This window comes from Eumetopias jubatus, unplaced genomic scaffold, assembly GCF_037043125.1.
Source record: "Eumetopias jubatus isolate StellerSeaLion01/CBP00866 unplaced genomic scaffold, mEumJub1_p1.0 scaffold_4, whole genome shotgun sequence".
NCBI classification, from domain to species: domain Eukaryota; kingdom Metazoa; phylum Chordata; class Mammalia; order Carnivora; family Otariidae; genus Eumetopias; species Eumetopias jubatus.
This window is the reverse complement of record NW_028274810.1, coordinates 11,602,140-11,625,637: the sequence shown is the minus strand read 5'-3', so window position 1 is coordinate 11,625,637 and position 23,498 is coordinate 11,602,140. Positions and strand designations below refer to the sequence as shown.

Sequence of the window (23,498 nt, the reverse complement as noted above, 5' to 3'; positions counted from 1 at the left end):
CAGGCTCTGCTCTCAGCACGGACTTTGCTTGTCCCTCTCCCTCTGCTCCTCCCCCTACTCATACACTATCTCTAAAATAACTAAAATCTTTAAAAAAGCAAAACAAAAACCCAAGTTCCTAGAAATTATAGAGATAAATGAAGCACTGAGGGTAGGAGAACCATTAAGTTACAACTCTTCCATCCTAAGAGAAAAAAAAGTTGAATGTTAAGTTACTTGAGGCCTACTCATTCATTCTACACATTTATATTGAGGACCTATTATGGGATCAGGTACTGTTTTGCATTCTGGGGACCTAAAGAGTGGACAAAAAGTCCCTGCCTTAAGGGGCTCACACTGTAGTGCAGAAACAAGTAGACAAAACATAAGAGGGGAAGCTGCAAAGTAGGAAGCTCATCCCTTCCATGTACACACCAAGGCTGCAACTACATACAGAGCAACTCATTTTGAGAATAACCTGACGACCAGCAAAAATCTCTTCCAATGCTAAAGGTATAGAGAAAAAGCCACATCGAGAAGCGTAGGAGGGGCAAGTAAGGAGCCAAACCCTTGGGAGGGTGACCCCACAGGTGGGAGAGAGAGTACGTGCACAGATGTCTTCCTTGGGGAGGGAGGGGTTCAAACCCCACATCAGCCACTCCTGCCCCAGCCCTGGGAATCTGTTCTAGGAAGATGAGCCACCCCTGACCCTGCCCCATAACATCTTTCTTTGAAACTCTAGGAACTTTGAAAATCAGCAGGGCTTAACTAGGGGAAAGCCAGAGGGCTATAGGAAATAAAAACTCTGGGGCGCCTGGATGGCTCAGTCATTTAAGCATCTGCCTTCAGCTCAGGTCATGATCCCAGGGTTCTGGGATCGAGCCCCGCATCAGGCTCCCTGCTCTACAGGAAGCCTGCTTCTCCCTCTCCCACACCCCCTGCTTGTGTTCCCTCTCTGGTTGTCTCTCTCTGTCAAATAAATAAAATCTTTAAAAAAAAAAAAAAAAGGAAACAAACTCTGCTCTTAAAGGGCCCTCACATTATAGGAGTCCCAGAAGAAGAGAGAAAGGAGCAGAAACTTAAAGAAATAATATCTGAAAACTTCCCTAACCTGGGGAAGGAAACAGACATCCAGGCCCAGGAAGCCTAGAGAGTCCCCAAAATGCTGAACATAAAGAGGTCCACACCAAAACAAATAATTAAAATGTCAAAAATTAGAGATAAATCTTAAAAGCAGCAGGAAAGGAGGGGAAGATGGTGGTGGAGTAGGAGGACCCTAAGGTCACCTCATCCCATGAATACAACTAAGTATCATATCATCCTAAATACCCCAGAAATCAATCTGAAGACTGGCATAACAAACCACAACTAAAAGTAGAGAAGAGGCCACATCGAAGAAGGTAGAAAGTGTGGAGAGGTAGCTTGGGAGAGAAACCAATCATGGCTGCTGTGGTCACAGAGAAGGGCAAGAGACAAACCAGCCCACAGGGGAGTGCATAGGGAGTAAGAATTCCCATTGCAATTAGCTTGGAAGGCGAGAGGGCCCAAATTTTGTGAGTTCTTAACCACCAGCAGGGCCTAAAGCCTGGAGTTTAAAAGGTTGTGTGCTTGACCCCGGGAGAGCTCAGAGGACATTGGGCTGCTCTTGGAGAAAAGCCAGGGCAAACAGCCAGTGGATATGCAATGTGGACACAGCAATCTGAAGAGCACCTGGGGCACACAGTGGGGAGGTTATTTGCTCATCTTGGAGTGTGTCCCAGAGAGGCAGCATTCATGGAGCACCCCTCTGGGAACAAAGGAACTGGCAGGTGTCATTTCTCTCTCCCACACCTCAGCATAAGCATAGGGCCACCTGCAGGACCCAACACGGTGCCAACATTCACTACCTAACTGCCTAGACCAAGCCCTGCCCCACCCCCACGCTTTGGTGGAACCATCCCTACCAATCAGCTTCCCTCAGTCACAGCACAGCAGGCCCCCTTCCTTCAGAACACTGGCCCAAACCCCTGCCCACACCATGTCTCCCCACCTGGGAGTTCGGCAGAGCCTCAGTGGCAACACGTCTCATTTCACAAGCAGACCAGAGCATAGCTAGTTAAAACTCACCACGTTCAGGCTGGGGACCGACAATGCCCACAATAGCGTAAGAGAGCCTCTGCAGATGACTGGTCTGAAGGATAAAGTGGCCAAGACACAACAGCAGAGCATACACAGCACACCTTAGAGACACTCCCAGAAGCGCCAGGCCTGGGAGAGCAGGGTACAATACACTGCAGGACCTCTTATTCATAAAGCCATTACCCTCAAGAACAGGAGATGTATCTGGCGTTCCTAACACAGAGAAACAGGCACGAGGACTTAGATAAAATAAGACAGAATAATTTTTTTTTTTAAGATTTTATTTATTCATGAGAGACAGAGGAGGAGAGAGAGAAGCAGAGGGAGAAGCAGGCTCCCAAGGAGCAGGGAGCCTGATGCGGGACTCGATCCCAGGACCCCGGGATCATGACCTGAGCCGAAGGCAGACACTTAACCATCTGAGCCACCCAGGCGCCCAAGACAGAAGAATTTGACCCAAATGCAAGAACAGGACAAGGATGTGGCCTGAGATCTAAGCAAAACACACATAAGTAACATGCCTGATGGAGAATTTAAAGCAATGATCATAAAGATACTTGCTGGACTTGAGAAAAGAGTGGAGGACATCAGTGAGACTATTAACAGAGATAAGGAATAATATAGCAGAGATAAAGGGCTCAATAAACAAAGTGAGAAAATGCTTGATGGGATGAACAGCAAGATGGAAGAAACAGAGGAACAAATTAATGACCTAGAAGACAGAGAAATGGAAAGTAATCAAACTAAACAAGGAGAGAAAAAGAATCATGCAAAATGAGAATAACTTAGAGAACTCAGTGACTCCATCAAACATAACATTTGTATTATAGGAATCCCAGAAGAAGAAGAGAGAGAAAAAAGGGGGCAAAGAATTTATTTGAAGAATAGCTGAAAACTTCCCTAATCTGGGAAGGAAACAGCCAGATCCAGGAGGCACAGAGAACTCCCAACAAAGTCTATAAAAGCAGATCCACACCAAGACATAATGTAATTAAAATAACAAAATACAGTAATAAAAAATATTAAAAGCAGCAAGACAAAAGAAGTCAGTAACTTACAAGGGAAACCCCAGAAGGCTATCAGATTTTTCAGCACTTTCCAAGACAGAAAGGAGTGGCATGATTTTTTCAAAGTGCTAAATGGGAAAAACTGGCAGCCAAGAATACTCTATCCAGCAAGGCTATCATTCAGAATAGAAGGAGAGATAGAGTTTCCCAGACAACAAAAATTAAAGGAGTTCATGACCAGTAAACCAGCTCTGCAACAAATATTAAAAGGGATTCTTTGAGTGAAAAGGAAAGACCAGAAATGAGAGTATGAGGTAGAACTCACAAAAGTAGTAAAAATGAACATTTTAATAAAAAATTAGACAAGGAACTCACAAAATAAAAGGATGTAAAATATGATACCATATACCTAAAACATAGGAAGGCGAGGAGTAAAGAATAGGTTCAGACTTAAACAACCATCAACTTAATATAGACTGCTATATGCAGAAGATGTTATATTCAAACCTAATGGTAACCATATATCAAAAACCACTAGGGGCACCTGGGTGGCTCAGTTGGTTAAGCGACTGCCCTCGGCTCAGGTCATGATCCCAGGGTCCTGGGATCGAGCCCCACATCGGTCTCCCTGCTTGGCCAGAAGCCTGCTTCTCCCCCTCCCACTCCCCCTGCTTGTGTTCCCTCTCATGCTGTCTCTCTCTCTCTCTGCCGATTAAATAAATAAATAAAATCTTAAAAAAAAAAAAACACTAATAACATGCAAAGTAAATAGAAAGAAATCCCACTATATCACTAAAGAAAACCAGCAAACTGTGAAAGGGAGAAACACAAGAAAGGATCAGAGAAAATCTTCAGAAACAACCAAAAAACAAGCAATAAAATGGCAATAAATACACTTTTATCAATAATAACTTTGAATGTAGGGGCACCTGGGTGGCTCACTCATTAAGTGTCTGCCTTCGGCTCAGGTCCTGATCCCAGGGTCCTGGGATCGAGCCCCACATCGGGCTCCCTGCTCAGCGGGAAGCCTGCTTCTCCCTCTCCCACTCCCCCTGCTTGTGTTCCCTCTCTCGCTGTGTCTCTCTCTGTCAAATAAATAAATAAATCTTTAAAAATAAATAAATAATAATTACTTTGAATGGAAATGGACTCAACACTGCAATCAAAAGACAGGGTGACAGAATGGATTAGAAAACAAAACCCATCTATATGCTGCCTACAAGATACTCGTTTTATTTTTTTAAGATTTTATTTATTTGACAGAGAGAGAGAGACAGAGCGAGAGAGGGAACACAAGCAGGGGGAGTGGGAGAGGGAGAAGCAGGCTCCCCTGCCGAGCAGGGAGCCTGATGCGGGGCTCGATCCCAGGACCCTGGGATCATGACCTGAGCCAAAGGCAGACGCTTAACGACTGAGCCACCCAGGTGCCCCAAGAGACTCATTTTAGACCTAAAGACACCTGCAGATTGAAAGCAAGGGGATGGAGAAACATCTATCATGCAATGGACGTCAAAAGAAAGCCTGGGGCGCCTGGGCGGCTCAGTTGGTTAAGCGACTGCCTTCGGCTCAGGTCATGATCCTGGAGTCCAGGGATCGAGTCCCACATCGGGCTCCCTGCTCAGCAGGGAGTCTGCTTCTCCCTCTGACCCTCTTCCCTCTCGTGCTCCATCTCTCAAATAAACAAATAAAATCTTAAAAAAAAAAAAAAAAAAGCCTGAATAGCAATACTGTATCGGACAAAATAGACTTTAAAACAAAGACTTTAACAAGAAACAAAGAAGGGCACTATAATAATAAACGGGACAATTCAACAAGAAGATGGTAACAATTGTAAATATTTATGCATCCCACATGGGAGTACCCAAATACATAAAATAGTTAATAACAAACTTAAAGGAACCAATCAATAATAGTAGGGGACCTTAACACCCCACTTACATCAATGGACAGATCATCTAAACAGAAAATCAACAAGGAAACAGTGGCTTTGAATGACACCCTGGACCAGATGGATTTCACAGATATATTCAGAACATCCCATCCTAAAACAACAGAATACACATTCTTTTCAAGTGCACATGGAACATTCTCCAGAACAGATCACATATTAGGCCACAAAACTCAAAAATTCAAAAAAAATCAACATTATACCATGAGCCTTTTCTGACCACAATGCTATGAAACTAGAAGTCAACCACAAGAAAAAAATCTGGAAAGACCACAAAGACATGGAGGTTAAGTATCATGCTACTAAAAAATGAATGGATCAGCCAGGAAATAAAAGAAGATATTAAAAAGCACATAGAAACAAATGAAAATGAAAACACAATGGTTCAAAACCTTTGGGATGCAGCAAAAGCAAGTCTAAGAGGGAAGTTTATAGCAATACAGGCTTACCTCAAGAAGCAAGAGCAACAAACAAAGCCTAAAACAATAGGAGGGAGGAAATAATAAAGATTAGAGCAGAAATAAATGATAGGGAAACTAAAAAACAACAATAGAACAGATCAAGAAAACCAGGAGCTGGTTCTTTGAAAAAAATCAATAAAATTGATAAACCTTTAGCCAGACTTATCAAGAAAAAAAGAGAAAGGACCCAAATAAATAAAACTGAGAGAGAAGAGAAGTAACAACAACACCACAGAAATATAAACAATTATAAGAGAATATTATGAAAACTATATGCCAACAAATTGGACAACTTAGAAGAAATGGATAAATTCCTAGAAACATATAACCTATCAAAACTGAAACAGGAAGAAAGAAAATTTGAACAGACTGATTACTGGCAAAGAAATTGAATCAGTAATCAAAAAACTCCCAACAAACTGAAGTCCAGGACCAGATGGTTTCACAGGTGAATGTGGCTAGACATTTAATGAAGAGTTCATTCCCATTCTTCTCAAACTATTCCCAAAAATAAAAAAGAAAGGAAAACATTCAAGTTCATTTTATAAGGCCAGCATTTACTCTGATACTAAACCCAGATGAAGACACCACAAAAAAAAGAAAACTACAGGCCATGATTTCTGATGAACAAAGATGTAAAAATCCTCAACAAAATGCTAGCAAACCCAACCCAACAATACATTAAAAAAAATAGTCCACCACAATTTAGTGAGATTTATTCCTGGGCTGCAAGGATGGTTCAGAATTCACAAATCAATCAATGTGATATGTCACATCAGTAAGAGAAAGGATAAGAACCATATGATCATTTCAATAGACACAGAAAAATCATTTGACAAGGTACAACACCTATTCATGATAAAAAAAAAAAAACCCTCTACAAAGTAGGTCTAGAGGGAACATACCTCAACATAATAAAGACCTTATATGAAAAACCCACAGCTAAGATCCTCCTCAATGGGGAAAAACTGACAGCCTTTCCCCTAAGGTCAGGAACAAGACAGGGATGTCCACTCTCACCAGTTTTATTCAACATAGACTGGAAGTCCTAGCCACAGCAATCAGACAACAAAAAGAAACAAAAGGCATCCAAATCAGTAACGAAGAAGTAAAACTTTCACTATTTGCAAATGACATGAAACTTATAGAAAACTTGAAGGACTCCACCAAAAAACTGCTAGAACTGATAAATGCATGCAGTAGAGTCACAGGATACAAAATCATTGTACAGAAATCTGTTGCATTTCTATATGCCAATAATGAAGCAGCAGAAATTTTTTTTGAAAATCACATTTACAATTGCACCCAAAATAATAAGATACCTAAGAATAAACATAACCAACGAGATGAAAGACTTGTACTCTGTACAAGACTTGTACACAATGAAATGGAAAAACATTCCATGCTCATGGACTGGAAGAACAAATACTGTTAAAATAGCTATACTACCCAAAGCAATCTACACATTTAATGCAATCCCTATCAAAATGCCAACAGCATTTTTTACAGAACTAGAACAAACAATACTAAAATTTCTACAGAACCACATAAATCCCTGAATAGCCAAAGCAATCTTGAAAAAGAAAAGCAAAGCTGGAGGTCCCACAATTCTGGACTTCAAGTTATATCACAAAGCTGTAGTGATCAACACAGTATGGTACTACCACAAAAACAGACACCTAGATCAACAGAACAAAATAGGAAACCAGAAATAAGCCCACAATTATATGGTCAATTAATCTATGACAAAGCAGGAAAGAATATCCAATGGGAAAAACACAGTCTCTTCAACAAACAGTGTTGGGAAAACTGGACAGCAACATGCAAAAGAATGAAACTGGACCACTTACTCACACCGTATACAGAAATAAATTCAAAATGGATTAAGGACCTAAATGTGAGATCTGAAACCATAAAAATCCTAGAAGAACACAGGCAGTAACCTCTTTAACATCGGCTATAGATACATCTTTCTAGATACGTCTCCTGAAGCAAGGAAACAAACACAAAACTATTGGGACTTGATAAAAATCAAAAGCTTCTGCACAGTGAAGGAAACAATCAACAAATCTAAAAGGCAATCTACAGATGGAAGAATATATTTGCAAATGACATAGCCAATTAAGGGTTAGTATCCAAAATATATAAAGAATTTATAAAACTCAACACCCAAGACACAAATAATCCAATTAAAAAACGGGCAGAAGATATGAACAGACATTTCTCCAAAGAAGACATACAAATGATCAACAGACACATGAAAAGATCGTTATCATCACTTATCATCAGGGAAATTACAAATTAAAACTACATTGAGATATCACCTCACATCTGTCAGAATGGCTAAAATCAACAATACAAGAAGCAAGAGGTATTGGTGAGGATGTGGAGAAAAAGGAACCTTTTTCTCCCCAGTGCAACAGTGCAACAAAGGTTCTCAACAAAGGAACCTTTGTTGCACTGTTGGGAATACAAACTGGTACAAAGTAGTACAGTACAAACCAGTACAAACTGGTACAGTCACTCTAATCACTAAACAGTCATACTGTTTACTAGTCACTAGGAAACAGTATGAAGGTTCCTCAAAAAATTCAAAATAGAACTACCCTATGATCCAGCAGTTGCACTACTGGGTATTTACCCAAGGAATATCAAAACACTGGGGTGCCTGGGTGGTCAGTTAAGCATCTGACTTCAGCTCAGGTCATGATCTCAGGGTCCTGGGATTTAGCCCTTTGTCAGGCTCTGCACTCAGCCGGGAGTCTACTTTCACTCTCCTTCTCCATCTCCCCCTCCCTTGGCTCATGTTCTGTCTCTCTCTCTCAAATAAATAAAATCTTTAAAAAAATCAAAACACTAATTCAAAGGGACACATGCACCCCAATGTTTATAGCAGCACTATTTACAGGAGCCAAGATTGATGAATGGATAAAAAAGATGTGGTGTATATATACAATGGAATATTATTCAGCCATAACAAAGAATGAAATCTTGGGGCACCTGGGTGGCTCAGTCAGTTAAGCATCTGCCTTCAGCTCAGGTCATGATTCCAGGGTCCCTGCTCAGTAGGGAGTCTGCTTCGCCCTCTACCCCCCACCCCCCTTCATGCTCTCTCTCTCGCTCACTCTCACTCTCTCAAATAAATAAATAAAAATAAAAAATAATGAAATCTTACCATTTGCAATGGCATGGATGGAGCTAAAGTGTATAATGCCAAGTGAAATAAGTTAGAAAAAGACAAATCTGATATGATTTCACACATACGTGGAATTAAAGAAACAAAACAAATGAGCAACGGGGGAAAAAGAGAGACAAACCAAGAAACAGACTCTTAACTATAGAGGACAAACTGATGGTTACCAGAGGGGAGAGAATGGGGGGGGGGAATGGGTTAAATAGGCGATGGGGATTAAGGAGTCTCCATTTGTGATGAGCACTGGGTGACTAATATAAAACCTTAAAAAAAAAAAAAAAAGGCAGCAAGAGAAAAGCAACCAGTTACCTACAAGGGAAACCCCACAAGGTCATCAGCTGATTTTTTTAACAGAAACTTTGCAGGCCAAAAGGGGATAGCATGATATATTCAAAGTGCTGAAAGGAAAAAACCTCCAACCAACAATATTCCTCCCAGAAGGGTCATCATACAGAATTGAAGGAGAGATAGTTTCCCAGACAAACAAAAGTTAAAAGAGTTTATCACCACTGACTGGTCTTAAAAAAAGTGTTAAAAGGACTTCTTTAAGTGGAAAAGGCCGAAACTTTAGTAAAAATTTATGAAAGATAAAAACTTCCACTAGTAAAAGCAAACATATAGTAAAGGTAGTAGATTAAATCACTTACAAAATCAATTATATCTACAATAATTAGTTCAGGGATATACAAAATAAAAAGATGTAAAATATAACACCAAATACATAAAACATGGAGAAGGGGAGTAAAAATGTAGTATTTTTAGAATGTGTTTTAGAATGTGTTCAAACTTGGGCGCCTGGGTGGCTCAGTTGGTTAAGCGACTGCCTTCGGCTCAGGTCATGATCCTGGAGTCCCGAGATCAAGTCCCACATCGGGCTCCCTGCTCAGCAGGGAGTCTGCTTCTCCCTCTGACCCTTCCCCCTCTCATGTGCTCTCTCTCTCTCTCTCATTCTCACTCTCTCAAATAAATAAATAAAATAAAAATTAAAAAAAAAAGAATGTGTTCAAACTTAAGCAAACATCAACTTAACACAGACTCCTGTATGCATAGGATGTTACACATAAACTTCATGGCAACACAAACCAAAAACCGATAATAAATACACAAAAATAAAGAGAAAGAAATCTAAGCCTAACACTAAAGAAAATCATCAAATCACAAGGGAAAAGAGCAAAAAAGAACAGAGACGAACTACAAAACGACCATAAAACAAGTAACAAAATGGCAATGAGCACATACCTATCAATAACAACTTTAATTGTAAATGGACTAAATGTTCTAGTCAAAAGACATAGGGTGACTGAAGAGAGGAAAAAAAAAAAGACCCATATATATGTTGCCTAGAAGAGACTCACTTCAGATGTCAAGACACACAGACTTGAAGTGAAGACATGGAAAAAGATACTCCATGCAAATGGAACAAAAAAAGCTGGGGTAGTAATACTTATATCAGACAAAATGGACTTTAAAACTAAGACTATAACAAGAGACAAAGAAGGCCTTACATAATGTAAAAGGGATCAATCCTACAAGAAGATATAACAATTGTAAATATCTATGCACCCAACATAGGAGCACCTAAATATATAAAGCAAATACTTACAGATACAAAGGGAGAAACAGTAATACAATCATGGTAGGGGACACCCCACTTCCATCTAAGAGGAAAGTTTATAGCAATACAGGCCTATCTTAAGAAACAAGAAAAATCTCAATCTAATCTTACACCTAAAAAAAAAAAAAAAAGAGAGAGAGAAAAAGAAGAATAAATCTCAAAGTCATTAGAAGGAAGGAAATAATAAAGATCAGAGCTGAAAAAATAGAGCCTAAAAAAAAATAGAAAGGATCAATGAAACTAAAAGCTAGTTCTTTAAAAAGATAAAACATTAGACACGCAAAGAAAAAAAGAGGACTCAAAATCAGAAATGAAAGAGAAGTTGCAACTGACACCACAGAAATACAAAGCATTACAAAAGGCTACTAAAAAATTGTATGTCAACATATTGGACAACCTGGAAGAAATAGGTAAATACCTAGAAACACATAATCTTTCAAAACTGAAAAGGGAAGAAAAGATAAACTGAACAGACCAATTACTAGTAATAAATTTAATCAGTAATCAAAAAGGTCCCAACAAATAAAAGTCAAGGACCAGCTGGCTTCACAAGTGAATTCTACCAAACATAAAAGAAGAGTTAATACATATCCTCAAACTCTTCCAAAAAAACTGAAGAGGAAGGAATGCTTCCAAATTCATTCTACAAGGCCAGCATTAACCTGATACCAAAAAGAAAAACACTATGAAAAAAGAAAATTACAGGCCAATATCCTTGATGAACATGATGCAAAAATCCTCAACAAACTGAATTCAACAATACATTAAAAGGATCATTCACCATGATCAAGTGAGATTTATTCCAAGTAAGCAGAGATGGTTTGATATCCACAAATCAGTCAACATGATACATCGCATCAACAAAAAAATGATTAAAAAATCACATGATCATCTAAATGATAGAAAAGACATTTGATAAAATTCAGCATCCATTCATGATAAAAACTCTCAACAATGTGGGGATAGAAGGAATATACCTCAACATAATAAAGGCCATATGTGAAAAAGCCACAGCTAACATCATACTCAAGGGTAAAGAGCTGAAAGCGTTTCCTCTAAGATCAGAAACAAAACAAGGATATCCACTCTCACCACTTTTATTTAACATAGTACTAGAAGCCCTAGCTGCAGCAATCAGACAAGAAAAAGAAATAAAAGGCATCCCAATTGAGAAGGAAGAGGTAAAACTGTCACTATTTGCAGATGACATAATGCTGTATATAGAAACCCTAAAGACTCCACCAGAAACTTATTAGAATAAATGAATTCAGTAAAGTTGTAAGATACAAAATTAATATCCAGAAATCTGTTGCATTTCTATACACTAATAATGAATTATAAGAGAAATTATAAAAACAATCTCATTTATGATTTTATCAAGAACAATAAAATACCTAGGAATAAATTTAACCCAAGAGGTGAAAGACCTGTACTCTTAAAACTATAAGACAGTATTAAAGAAATTAAAGATGATACAAATAAAAAGATACACCATTCTCATGTATTGGAAGAATTAATATTGTTAAAATGTCCATCCATACTACCCAAAGCAATCTACAGATTCAGTGCAATCCCTATCAAAATACAAAAAGCATTTTTCACAGAACTAGAATAAGTAATCCTAAAATTGGTATGGAACTCCAAAAGTCCCCAAATAGCCAAAGCAATCTTGAAAAAGAAGAACAAAGCTGGAGGTATCACAATAACAGATTTCAAACTACAGTACAGAGCTAGAGTCATGAAAACAGTATGGAACTGGCACAAACATAGACACACAGATCAATGGAACAGAGAGCCCCAAAATAAACTGTACTTATGTGACCAATTAATCTACAACAAAGGAGGCAAGGATACACAATGGGGAAAAGACAGTCTCTTAAATAAATGGTGTTGGGAAACCTGGGCAGCTACACAAAAAAGAATAAAACTGGACCATTTTCCTATACTATCTACAAAAATAAAATTGATTAAAGACCTAAATGTGGGCTCAGTCATTAAGCATCTGCCTTCAGATCAGGTCATGGTCCCAGGGTCCTGGGATCGAGCCCCACATCGGGCTCCCTGCTCAGCGGGAAGCCAGCTTCTCCCTCCCCCCTCCCCCTGCTTGTGCTCCCTCTCTCGCTGTGTCTGTCTGTGTCAAATAAATCAAAATAAATAAATAACTAAAATAAAGACCTACATGTAAGACTTGAGACAGTAAAACTCCTAAAAGAAAATATAGGCAAGTAATACTCTTGAACATTGGTCTTAGCAGTATTTTTTTGGATCTGTCTCCTCAGACAAGGGCAACAAAAGCAAAAGTAAACAAGTGGGACTATATCAAAATAAAAGCCTTTTTCACAACAAAGAAAATCAACAAAACAAAAAGGAGACCTACAGAATGGGAGAAGATATTTGCAAATAATATATGCAATAAGGATTAACATCCAAAATATATTTAAAAACTCATACAACTCAAAGCCAAAAAAAAAACAATGGAATTTAAAAATGGACAGAGGATCTGAATAGATGTTTTTCCCAAAAAAAGACATACAGATGGCTAACAGACACATGAAAAGATGGTCATCATCACTAATCATCACGGAAATGCAAATCAAAACCACAGTGAGATATCACCTGACATCTGTCAGAATGGCTAGTATCAAAAACACAAGAAATAACAAGCGTTAGCAAGGATATAGATAAAAGGGGACCCTCTTGCACTGTTGGTCTATTGTTGGGAATGTAAATTTGGTGCAGCCACTTTGGAAAACAGCATGGAGGTTCCTCAAAAAATTAAAAAGACAAATACCATATGATCTTACTGGATCATAGTACCACTGGGTATTTACCCAAGGAAAACAAAAACACTAATTTGAAAAGATACATACTTCCCTATGTTTATTTACAACAGCCAAGATAAGGAAGCAACCCAAGTGCCCACTGATGGATGAACGAATAAAGAAGATACTGTGTGAACACACACACACATGCGTGCGCACACACACACACAAGAACATTACTCAGCCGTAAAAAAGAATGAAATCCTGCCATCTGTGACATGGATAGACCTAAAAGGTGTTATGCAAGGTGAAATAAGACAGAAACACAAATACCATATGATTTCACTTATATGTGGAATCTGAAAGACAAAACAGAAACAGACTTATAAATACAGAGAACAAAGTGGTGGCTGCCAGAAGGGAGGGGAATAAGAAGATGAGTGAGATAGGCGAAGGGGATTAAGAGGTACAAACTTCCAGTTATAAAATAAATAAGCTTTTTATTGTGAATGAAATGGCGTATAAGTACAGCATGGGGAATGTAGTCAATAATATGGTAATAACTTTGTATGGTGACAGATGGTAACTATACTTACTGTGGTGAGCATTTTATAATGTATATAAATGTCAAATCACTATATTATACACCTGAAACTAATATTGTATATCAACTATACTTTAATTAAAAGCAAATAATTTTTAAAAAATAAAGGACTTGTCTGCAGTAAAAATAAAAAAAAAACAAGATGATCAGATTATGATAAGTGCCCTGAAGGAAATGAATAGGGCCATGTAACTGATAACAAGGAAAGACAGGGAGCTACTTTAGGGTCATCAGAGGAACAGACAACTGAACAGCCATTCAGGGGAGAACATAAGAAAATGTATTGTGGGCAAAAATCTGATATGAGAAAGAACCTGGTGTAACAGAGGAATACAGGGAGGCCAGTATGGTTGTATGGTATTGAGGAATGAAGTTGGAAAAGGAGGCAAGCCTGATAATGAAGGACCTTGGAGGCCACCACAGGGGAAGCCAGGAAGGGCTTTAGTAGGAATGATCTAAGTATACAGTTTCCATATTTTTAAGCTCATTCATGTGGCTGTGGAGAACCAACTGTAGGAAGCAAGAATGGAAAGGCTCAGCATGTTAATTCAGGTGAAAGTGAAGGAGGCTTAACCTAGTAGCAGTAGAAATGTAGAACTGACACAATTTGCTGGTGGATTAGATATGGAGGAAAAGAGAGGAGCCCCAAGAAGAAACCCTAAGCAACTGAGTAAACTTTGTTCCATTAACTAAGGTGGGAAAGACATTTACTCTCCCACCTTAAACAACTGAAGAAAAAAAAAGGAAAAACATATATGAAAAATGGGTTTTAAATGTTGGACAACAGACAGTAAGAAAGGAATTAGATGAGTTGAGCCCCATGACTGCCCCAGATTACTGCTTACCGGCCATGTCTAGGCTGTGGTACAGGAAGGGGGAACCCAAACCAAACCAAGCAGTCTTGCTGTGTTGAGAAGGCAGAGTTAAGAATTTGGAAAGGCCAAGACAGCTGGAGTTTGCAAAAGACAGTACCAGAGAGAAGACAGGTGCATAGAGAGGACAGTTCCAAAAAAATGTGCAGAGGTTCCTTTCAAAGTTTGTAGGTAAGTACTGATCAGCACCATACTTGTTGTTGGGAAATACCAAACAACAAGGAAAGAACTACCAAAAAGAAGCAAGCAGAGACATTCCAAGCTGGGACTAGTTTGTGTTCCCACAGTCAAATTGGAAAAACCTCATATAATAAATAAGACATTGGGTTGACTACTCAGGGGGATATTGCTTCAGTTGGGTAGAAAAGTAGCCCTGACTAAATGGTGCTCTGGCCCACCCAACAAAGTTTGAAATGATCAAACTGCTTCCAAGTAACTTAACTGTACTCCAAAACAAAGCTCAAGAAGAGTTAAAAGAATACACCCATGTACACAAAAACCCAACGCCCAATAGTATAAAATTCACATCCAATTAAAAAATTACCAGGCATGCAGAGTAGCAGGAAAATATTACCCAAAACAAGAAAAATCAATCATTAAAAACAAACCCAAAAATGAGGAACAGATAACTCTTTTAATGTCCTTATTTACTATTTCTATTATAAATATATTATGTTAAACAAGGTAGAGAAAAGAAATGGCATATTAAAGAGAGACATGAAAGATTTTAAAAAATCAAATTTCCACAAAAATACATTAGGTAAGACTAACATCAAATTAGTGCAGAATAAGTTGGTGAACTTTGAAGGCATGGCAACAGAAACTATCCAAAAGTAAAGACAAAGAAGATGGGGAATGTACAGAACATCAGTAAGGTGTGGGACAACTTCAAGCAGACTAACATACATGTAAATTGGAGTCCCGGAAGCAGGCAGGAGAGAGTGGGGTACAGAAAACTTATTTTAGGAAATTTTTTCCTAAAAAATTTTAACAGCCCAAATTAAACTATATAAATCCACAAGTCCAGTAAGTGCAACAAACCCCAAGCACAAAAATCATGAAGAACACTCCACCAATGCACATTATAATTAAACTGCACAAATTTGATGATAAAAACCTTAAATTAAAAGCAGCAGAGGTTTTAAAAGATAAGAATGACAGCAGACTTCTTGTCAGAAACAACACAATCCAGGAGACAGTAGAGCAACAACACCTTTAAAACTAGAGTTTTAGGCCCAACAAAAATACCTTTCAAATATAGATTCAAAAATCCTTCTCAACAAGGTAACCTTGTACACATTGCTAAAAGGATTTTGGACTTTTATCTTCAAAGTAACTGTAAGCCACTAGTAGATTCTAAATGATGAGTTGCATTTTAGGAAAGACACATTAACTTTCTGAGAAGAACAGATTGGGCTTGGGGGACAAGGGGCCATATCCCCCATTGGGGGACAAGAGCAAAGGAAGCATAAACTTGTTCACAAAATCAAAGAATGTTGACATCGACTGGGGTCGTAAAAGTGGGTATGGAGAACAGTGCACTGATTAGAAAAATATCTAGAAGACAGTTATTCAAAGACTTGGTGCCTGGACGTGAGGTTTGAGGAAGAGGAAGGAGTCAAGAATGATTCCTGTTGGGGGCGCCTGGGTGGTTCGGTCCTTTGAGCGTCTGCCTTCGGCTCGGGTTGTGGTCCCGGGGTCCTGGGATCGAGCCCCGGGTCGGGCTCTCTGCTCTACGAGAGGCCTGCTTCTCCCTCTCCCACTCCCCCTGCTTGTGTTCCCTCTCTCACTGTGTCTCTCTCTGTCAAATAAATAAATAAAATCTTTAAAAAAAAAAAAAATGATTCCCGTTTCCAACATGAGCAACTATACTTATAATTTTATCCACCTGAAAAAATTATTTAAACCAATTATACACTATCTAAACTGTAACAGAACCCATCAGAGTAAACTATTCTAAATACTGCATTTAAACTAAACAATTCACTGTGTAAAAGTTGCAAATAAAAACCAAACAGCACTTTTTTGTAGGAGAAAAGATACAGGCATGAGCTTTGTTCATCTGAAATTTGCACTGAGTTCAATCTTGCATTGACACAGTTGCTATTGTTCCTTATGGAAAATAGTAAAAGCATGATTTCTAGGAGTCAGCTGATGAGATACTGAAGTGCCTTTACAAAACAGTTGCTTCTACAGGCAAAATCACTGTAATGGGGCTGTACCTTTAAAAGAAATCATAATTCTCATGTGGCATTTAAAATGGCTGCAAATTTTTGATAATCCCTCCTAGTTCAGAAACCTTGCTTCCTATGTTTCTATCCTCACAGATAGGAATCTATTGGTGAAAGAATTTTTAAAGGTCTTAAGTAGTAACAACAAACGTTTGCCGTGGATTTACAAAGTGCTACATACTATATGGTGCGTTAAGTACCTTACATGATAATTTCATTCAACCTTAAAAACTCCATGACTCATGGAACACTACATCGAAAACTAATGATGTAATGTATGGTGATTAACATAACATAATAAAATAATAAAAAAACAAAACAAAAACAACAAAAACTCTATTAGGTAGTCGTTATTCCCAATTAACAGATGAAGAAATTAAGATGCACAGAGTTTAAGTAATTTGCCTTAGATTATGAAGCTAGTAAATTGCAGAGCCAAGGATATGAACCCAGATAAGGTCTGACCTCAATCCCTGGACTCTTGAGAAGTTCATCTTTAAACTTCAAAAATCTTCCCGCACATTAGGATATATATAATTGATACACTGATTTTGTGTGGGTACATACTTTCCATGTAATACCTAAGTTTCTAAATTATTTCCTTCTAAAAATTCACAAAATGAAGGGGAATGAAAGTACACTTACCATGTGATGAGCACTGACTAAAGTATAGAATTGTTGAAACATTATATTGTATGCCTGAAAATAACACTGCAGGTTAATTCTATTTCAATAAAACAATAAGATAAAATAAAAATTCATAAAATCTTATCATTAAAATGTTCAGGCTTTCAATTTGCCTCAATAGATTCTTCAAAGCAGACGGTTTAAGAGCAAGAATTGTATGCAGGCTATGAGAGTTTTCATTAACGTATGTGTATGCATGTACTGTGTAACAGGGAATGCTGATGAGAGAATCCAAATCATCAAAGGCATAAATTGGCTGAGTACAGACACTAAGGACCTGAAATTGAACCGAGGATCAGGTACCTTGAGTCGTACAACAGACAAACTATCCATGCTTCACTTAGCACTGTGATAGGCAACAGCTCAGATGATTTATGTGGAATCCATGTTGTATGATGGACATGAACGAGTATGTGAATTACATGGCACATTATATGCATGTCTCTTTCCCCAACAACTATACAGTTCTTAGGATTAACTTCAAAACTATAAACGAATTAAAATTTTCTCCACCGTTAACTGAAATTCACAGGTTAAAGGTTATTTTTTTCCCTGAAACAACACAAAAAAAAAGCCTAGAAACTGAAATTCTCCAAGAAAATTCTTTTATTTGGGTTCAACCTAAAATAGTTTAAATTTGATATCTCTTTGCTAGAGAAAAGAAATCTCCAATTGTATAGACTTAATAGAAAAGTACTGAATTTGCCATTTCCAAGAGAGGATATTTTCTTCATGCATCAGGCATCTACCATAGTAACCCAAAAGACTACTTGCAGTAAATATAACTGTCACAGCACTGAAGTGCCCCAAATCAACTTTCCTAACTTAGAAAGTTGTCCTTATGTTCCCACAACGCACGATCTTTAGTCTCCTGACTATTCATATTATTTGAAAACAGTGAAAATACAATTTTTGGCATGCATGCCCCACTGGAAAAAGATTTATTCCTCTGAAAACACCATTCATAAGATTAGGCAGAGCTGAGGGCACCTCTGTGTGTGAACAAGCAGGTAGGTGTCCCATGGTTTCTGCAAGTCCTCTCCTTCCTTAATGGGTCAGTACTGATGCCAGCAAGGAGAGAGTCCAGGCACATGGCTCAGCTTATGACTTAATTTTCCACAGCTAAGAAAAGAAAATCACCAAAATAAGTTAGTTTTAAGACCAACAGTTGGGGTTTCCAGGGCACTTACATGACTATGAACCGAGAACTCTTTACATGAGAAAAACAATAGCAACCACAGAACACCATAGAGAAGAAACACGAACAATTCCCAGGGTCAGAAATGACATACTGCAGTTCATGGGTCTTGGGTTTTCATTCATTCTACCTCTGTGTATTTCCCTGGGTGAGACGATGACCGTTCCCCAGCCCATGCTACTAGATTGACATGAGATTCAAACTTGATTTTGTGTTCCATTCAAGAGCAGTCTATTCTACTTGTGTCAAACAAGAAAACCTAAGCTAAGAAGCCTGTGCACCACCATCAAAATGTCTATTTTACCTCAAGAGTTCTTTCCATGCCACTCTCCAGTCTCCCAATCTCTCTCTCTCTCTCTCTCTCTCACACACACACACAGGATGAAGAGCAAGGATTATAATATTTGGTAATTTTTAAGACTAAGGCAGATGCTACAGAGTACTGGTCCCACTTACTCTTATATTAAATCCTAGAAGATCACTTATAACACCTGAGACAGCAGAAAGGATAACGACTCGTGTGATATTGTAGATTAAGGGATTCATTGTCAGTCCATAGAGTCTAAATGGTGTGTCCAGCTCCTACAAAAACAGGAAAGAACAGAGATGAGATCCATGGCCTCTCGATGGCCCCCAGTGATTTCTGGGCTGTTTTTTAGGTCTTGGGTGAGGATGACTACATCAAGCCATCTTTCCTTCATGTTCAATAGCTGCTTTCAAAAAACCTGTAAGGGACTTTCATCTACTTTTCCACTAGCTAAGTGTTTAAAGGTGGGTTTGCATGCTATGTTATTTGTGATTTTTAAAAAATCTTAATTTGAAAAATGTGACAGACGTCAGCAATAACCAGAACCTGGGTAACGAGATGAGAAATTTTCTTCTATATAGTCATTAACCCCAAACTATCAAGTTGGCATTTTGAATGTACACAGCCTGGCATCTATCTGTTACTATGGTCTCCTCCAATAAGTAAAGCATTGATTTAAGTGCTAGTAAAAGTGTATCACAGGGTGTTACTTACTTTCAATAACTTGGTGGACAGCTTTAATACATTATTTACTAGAGTAAGCTGTTCTTTCTTATTCGGCTTTTTCTCCATCTTAAGATATAAATTAATCTAAGGGCAAAAGGAGAGATTTAGGTAAATGTCCAGAAAAAGAGAGGTACATACTGCATTAAGTCTGGCAGATTCGAGAGTAATATTTTCAAATAAAATAAATTTTGAAATTCCTGCAGTTATTTCTATAGAACACGTATGTCACATACCCTACCCCCCAGCCCAGTCAGTCACATCTGGCAAAGAAAAGCCACTTAGTGGATTTAAAAAAAAAAAAAAAAGTAACTTAAATATCAAAACAATGAAAGTATAATACTAATTATAACAATTAACATGTGCATCCCTTCAGTTCAAAAGCTCTGCCTTACTCCTTTTGGTGTCCCCCACATAATCTAACATCCTTGGAAACACTAATGGGATGTAAGAAGATAGCTGCTGATTTTCACTTGCTATATTTCCTTATTTTTTCTCTGCTAGGAAATATTCTCCACTATAATTCTAAGGCAAAAAAAGAAAATGTAATGATACCAAAATGTTTTTATTTATAACTTATGGATAAACATGAAATCAAAAACAAACAAAACCCCTTTATACTACTCTGTATTTATAGGAAACATTTCCCAGTCTTAAAATCCAGTCACATACTAAAGAGCAAGCATTTTCCAAACACTGAATGTATTCTATGGCTGATATAGAAGAAATTCAAGAAGCTTATTAAACATGCTTAAATGACAAGTACTATAAAGATCTAATACTTGATGTGGAAGATGAGATCAAAAACATGCTCCATTACCACCAGTAAAGATACCTTTATAATATACAAAATACTTTCAGTCCATAAGATCTTAATTCTTACAATCTTGGGAACAGGTGGAGAAGATTATTACCCTCATTTTATGAAGAGGAAACACTTATATAGTAGCACATATTGTAGCAGAGTGACTTGTAAGTTCATACAGCTAGAAAGTGCTAAGCCTAGACGCAACCCTGAATCTTCTGCACAGATCTTATTATGCCATCTCTAACCACAGAACCAAACTGACAAGGACAAATCAATACCTGCTCAGTAAGTAATATTGAAACATTGCTGTATTTCTTATTGGTTTCAGACCCCAGTGAAGCCAGACGCAGTAAGAAAAGTAGTAAAGCTGTTTCCCAGATCAAAAACTCCCAATTATAAGCATCATTCAGGAAAGTTTTATGCCCTTGGAGAACCTATACAAAGGACCAAAAAAAGTTAAGTTTTTCATTTGTCTCAAGTTACTCCTTTAGCAATTTAAAAAGATTTATAAGTTACCAATATTTTATACTCAAAGCAGGAGAGTTTTAGTACTCATATGAAGCATTCTCTATTTTATCACTATTTCTCTAAGTTTTCTGGTTTTTCCCTTTGCATGAAAGACAGCAAAAGTCTGGAAGTAACAAAGAAGGAAAACATACAACAAGTAAAATAAGACAAAGACATTTCCAGCCTTTTAACCAGTAGTGTGCCTACTCATGATTATGTGGTGACCATTTCTCAAAGTATTAAGTTTGCATTTATATGACTAGTAGAGCTTCCTAAAACATAGAAAATCCTGAGGATTGGGTTCTTTACTCCATTTGAGGAGTAGTAACAACAACAAACAGAAGCAGCAGTTACCAGTTATCAAATACCTATTATGTGTCAAGTTTTCTGGTAAAAGTCTTTGGTTTTTTTCAAAATTTATTCAAGTAAAGCCCAAGGTAAAATGGAACTGACTGAAAAAGTATACAGAGAACCCTAACTGAAACCAAATGCTGGCCTTTGGAAAACCAGGAAGTCCCAGAGCAGCTCCCTTCTCCATCTCTCTTCCTCGAGGGCCATTTGGGTTCACATCACCACTCCTCTTAGCTAATTCTGTTGCCTTGCAAGACCCTTGGTTACTGCTCCCCCCAACTTTGACCTGCTCCAGCTTTGGTTTATCATAGCACCCTACTGGCCCCACTGACCCCCAAACCTTTCTTCTCCAAAGTCCACCACTATTATCTCAGCTTTTCAGTTCTAAGTCCCAAAAGAGGGATACATTTAGCTTAGCCTGGGTCAAGTGTTCACCCCTGCCAATCAATTATAACTGAGGGATGAAAGTAGCAGCTAGTTGCAACCTAGGCCCACCTCTTCAGCAGGGTGGTTTGTTGCGTAGCAATAGGTAACACACAAACCACAGCCAAATGGCTATAAAACCAAACACAAAGAAAAACTCTTAAAAAAGACATTAGGACATTTTAAAGGACATTTAAAAGGACAAAAGTACATTTTAAAAGAGCAGCAATAAGACAAACAGCTGACTTCTCAAGATAAAACATGGAAATCAGAAGAAAACAGAATCCTAACAGTACTGAAAGTAACTGGCAACCTAGAAACGTATACTCACCAAAAGCATCCTTTAAACAAGAAAGTGATAAAAGGCATTTTTCAAACAAAAACAGAATTCATCACCAAGCAGATTATTCAAACAGGAGGAAAATAATCCCAGAGAAAAACAGAAATGCAAGAACTAATGAAAAGGGTAAATACGTAGGTAAATATAAATGAATAACTGACTACAAAAAATAATAATTTTGTGGGTTTAAAATATATGTAAAATTTAAATGAAAGACTAATAATGGGTGAATGGGTAAATGAGATAAAGTGTTCTAAGGTTCTAGCATTATCAAGGGAGCAGAAATAAATAATTTATTGGACTATAATAAGCTAAGGATGTATGTTGTAATCTCTGAGGTCAGTAGTAGTAAAAGAACATATAACAAGTTAACAGAGACGATTAAATAGAATACTATAAAATATTAGATTAATAAAAGATGGCAAAAAAGGAGAGAAAAAGGAAAATTAACAGGTAGACCAAATAAGAACTAAATTGTATTTGTATTTATGGTAATTACATTAAATGTAAATGAGACAGACAATCCAAAACACTAAGACTGTGAAGCTAGATTAAAAAAAAAAAAAAAAAAGGATATATTGATTACAGGAAACATGACTCAGATATGAAGACAAAATAAATTAAAGGGTGGACAACGGTAACATGCAAAAACTAATCAAAAGACAGCTGGTGTGGTTAATATCAAATAGAGTAGACTTTAAGTTAAGAAACATTAGATTCAGAGACATTTCATAAGATCATAAAAGATAAAGACAGCCTGACACTTTTCTAGGTTAAAGAAGACTAAAGAGACAGGATAACTAAATGCACCATGTGGTCCTGGGTTGAGAAAAAGAATAACTATGAAGGTCATAAAAGTCAGCTTCAAGGTATCTGAAGTGAAAATTGACAGAAATAAAAGGAAAAAAAGAGAAATTAACCATCATAGTGGAATTGAACACACCTCTGCCAATGGCTGAGAATAAGCAGACCAAAAACATGAGTAAGGATGTAGGAGATGCAGGCAACGCAACATATCTAATTTACGTAGAGAGAATGTTGCTCACCCAAACAACAGAATAAAAGTTCGTTCAAAGCGCTGATGGGGATTTAATGAAACAGACCATATGCCAGATAATAAAGCAAGCCTCTACAAATTTCAGAAGAGTGAAAATATTCAGAATATGTTCTCTGACCACAGTAGAATTAAGTTAAAACTCAATAAATGGAAAAATACAAGAATAAGCCTGTAACTTCTTATAGTGAAGAAAGCACAAAGGTCCACCTGGTAAAAAAAGGTACAGGGACCTATTGAAAGTATTCAGGAGGGAGCTTCAAAGGTCTCCGACTGGCTAAATCTGGGACAATATAGGCATTAAAAGAAA

General features: G+C 37.7%; 1 protein-coding gene across 4 annotated transcripts in view; it reads right to left on the bottom strand.

Annotated features, from left to right (window-relative positions):
- Positions 1-18,065: 18,065 nt before the first annotated feature.
- The window catches only part of PHTF1 (putative homeodomain transcription factor 1), a 46,361-nt gene continuing 40,928 nt past the window's right edge, over positions 18,066-23,498 (bottom strand). For all 4 annotated transcript variants that reach the window (XM_028101905.2, XM_028101906.2, XM_028101907.2 and 1 more), the window contains exons 16-19: positions 20,792-20,947; positions 19,697-19,792; positions 19,132-19,257; positions 18,066-18,599 (exon numbers count right to left, since the gene is read on the bottom strand). In XM_028101905.2, coding sequence (XP_027957706.1) covers positions 18,579-18,599; positions 19,132-19,257; positions 19,697-19,792; positions 20,792-20,947 — 399 coding nt within the window. In that variant the 3' untranslated portion in view covers positions 18,066-18,578. The remainder of the gene's footprint in view (positions 18,600-19,131; positions 19,258-19,696; positions 19,793-20,791; positions 20,948-23,498) is intronic.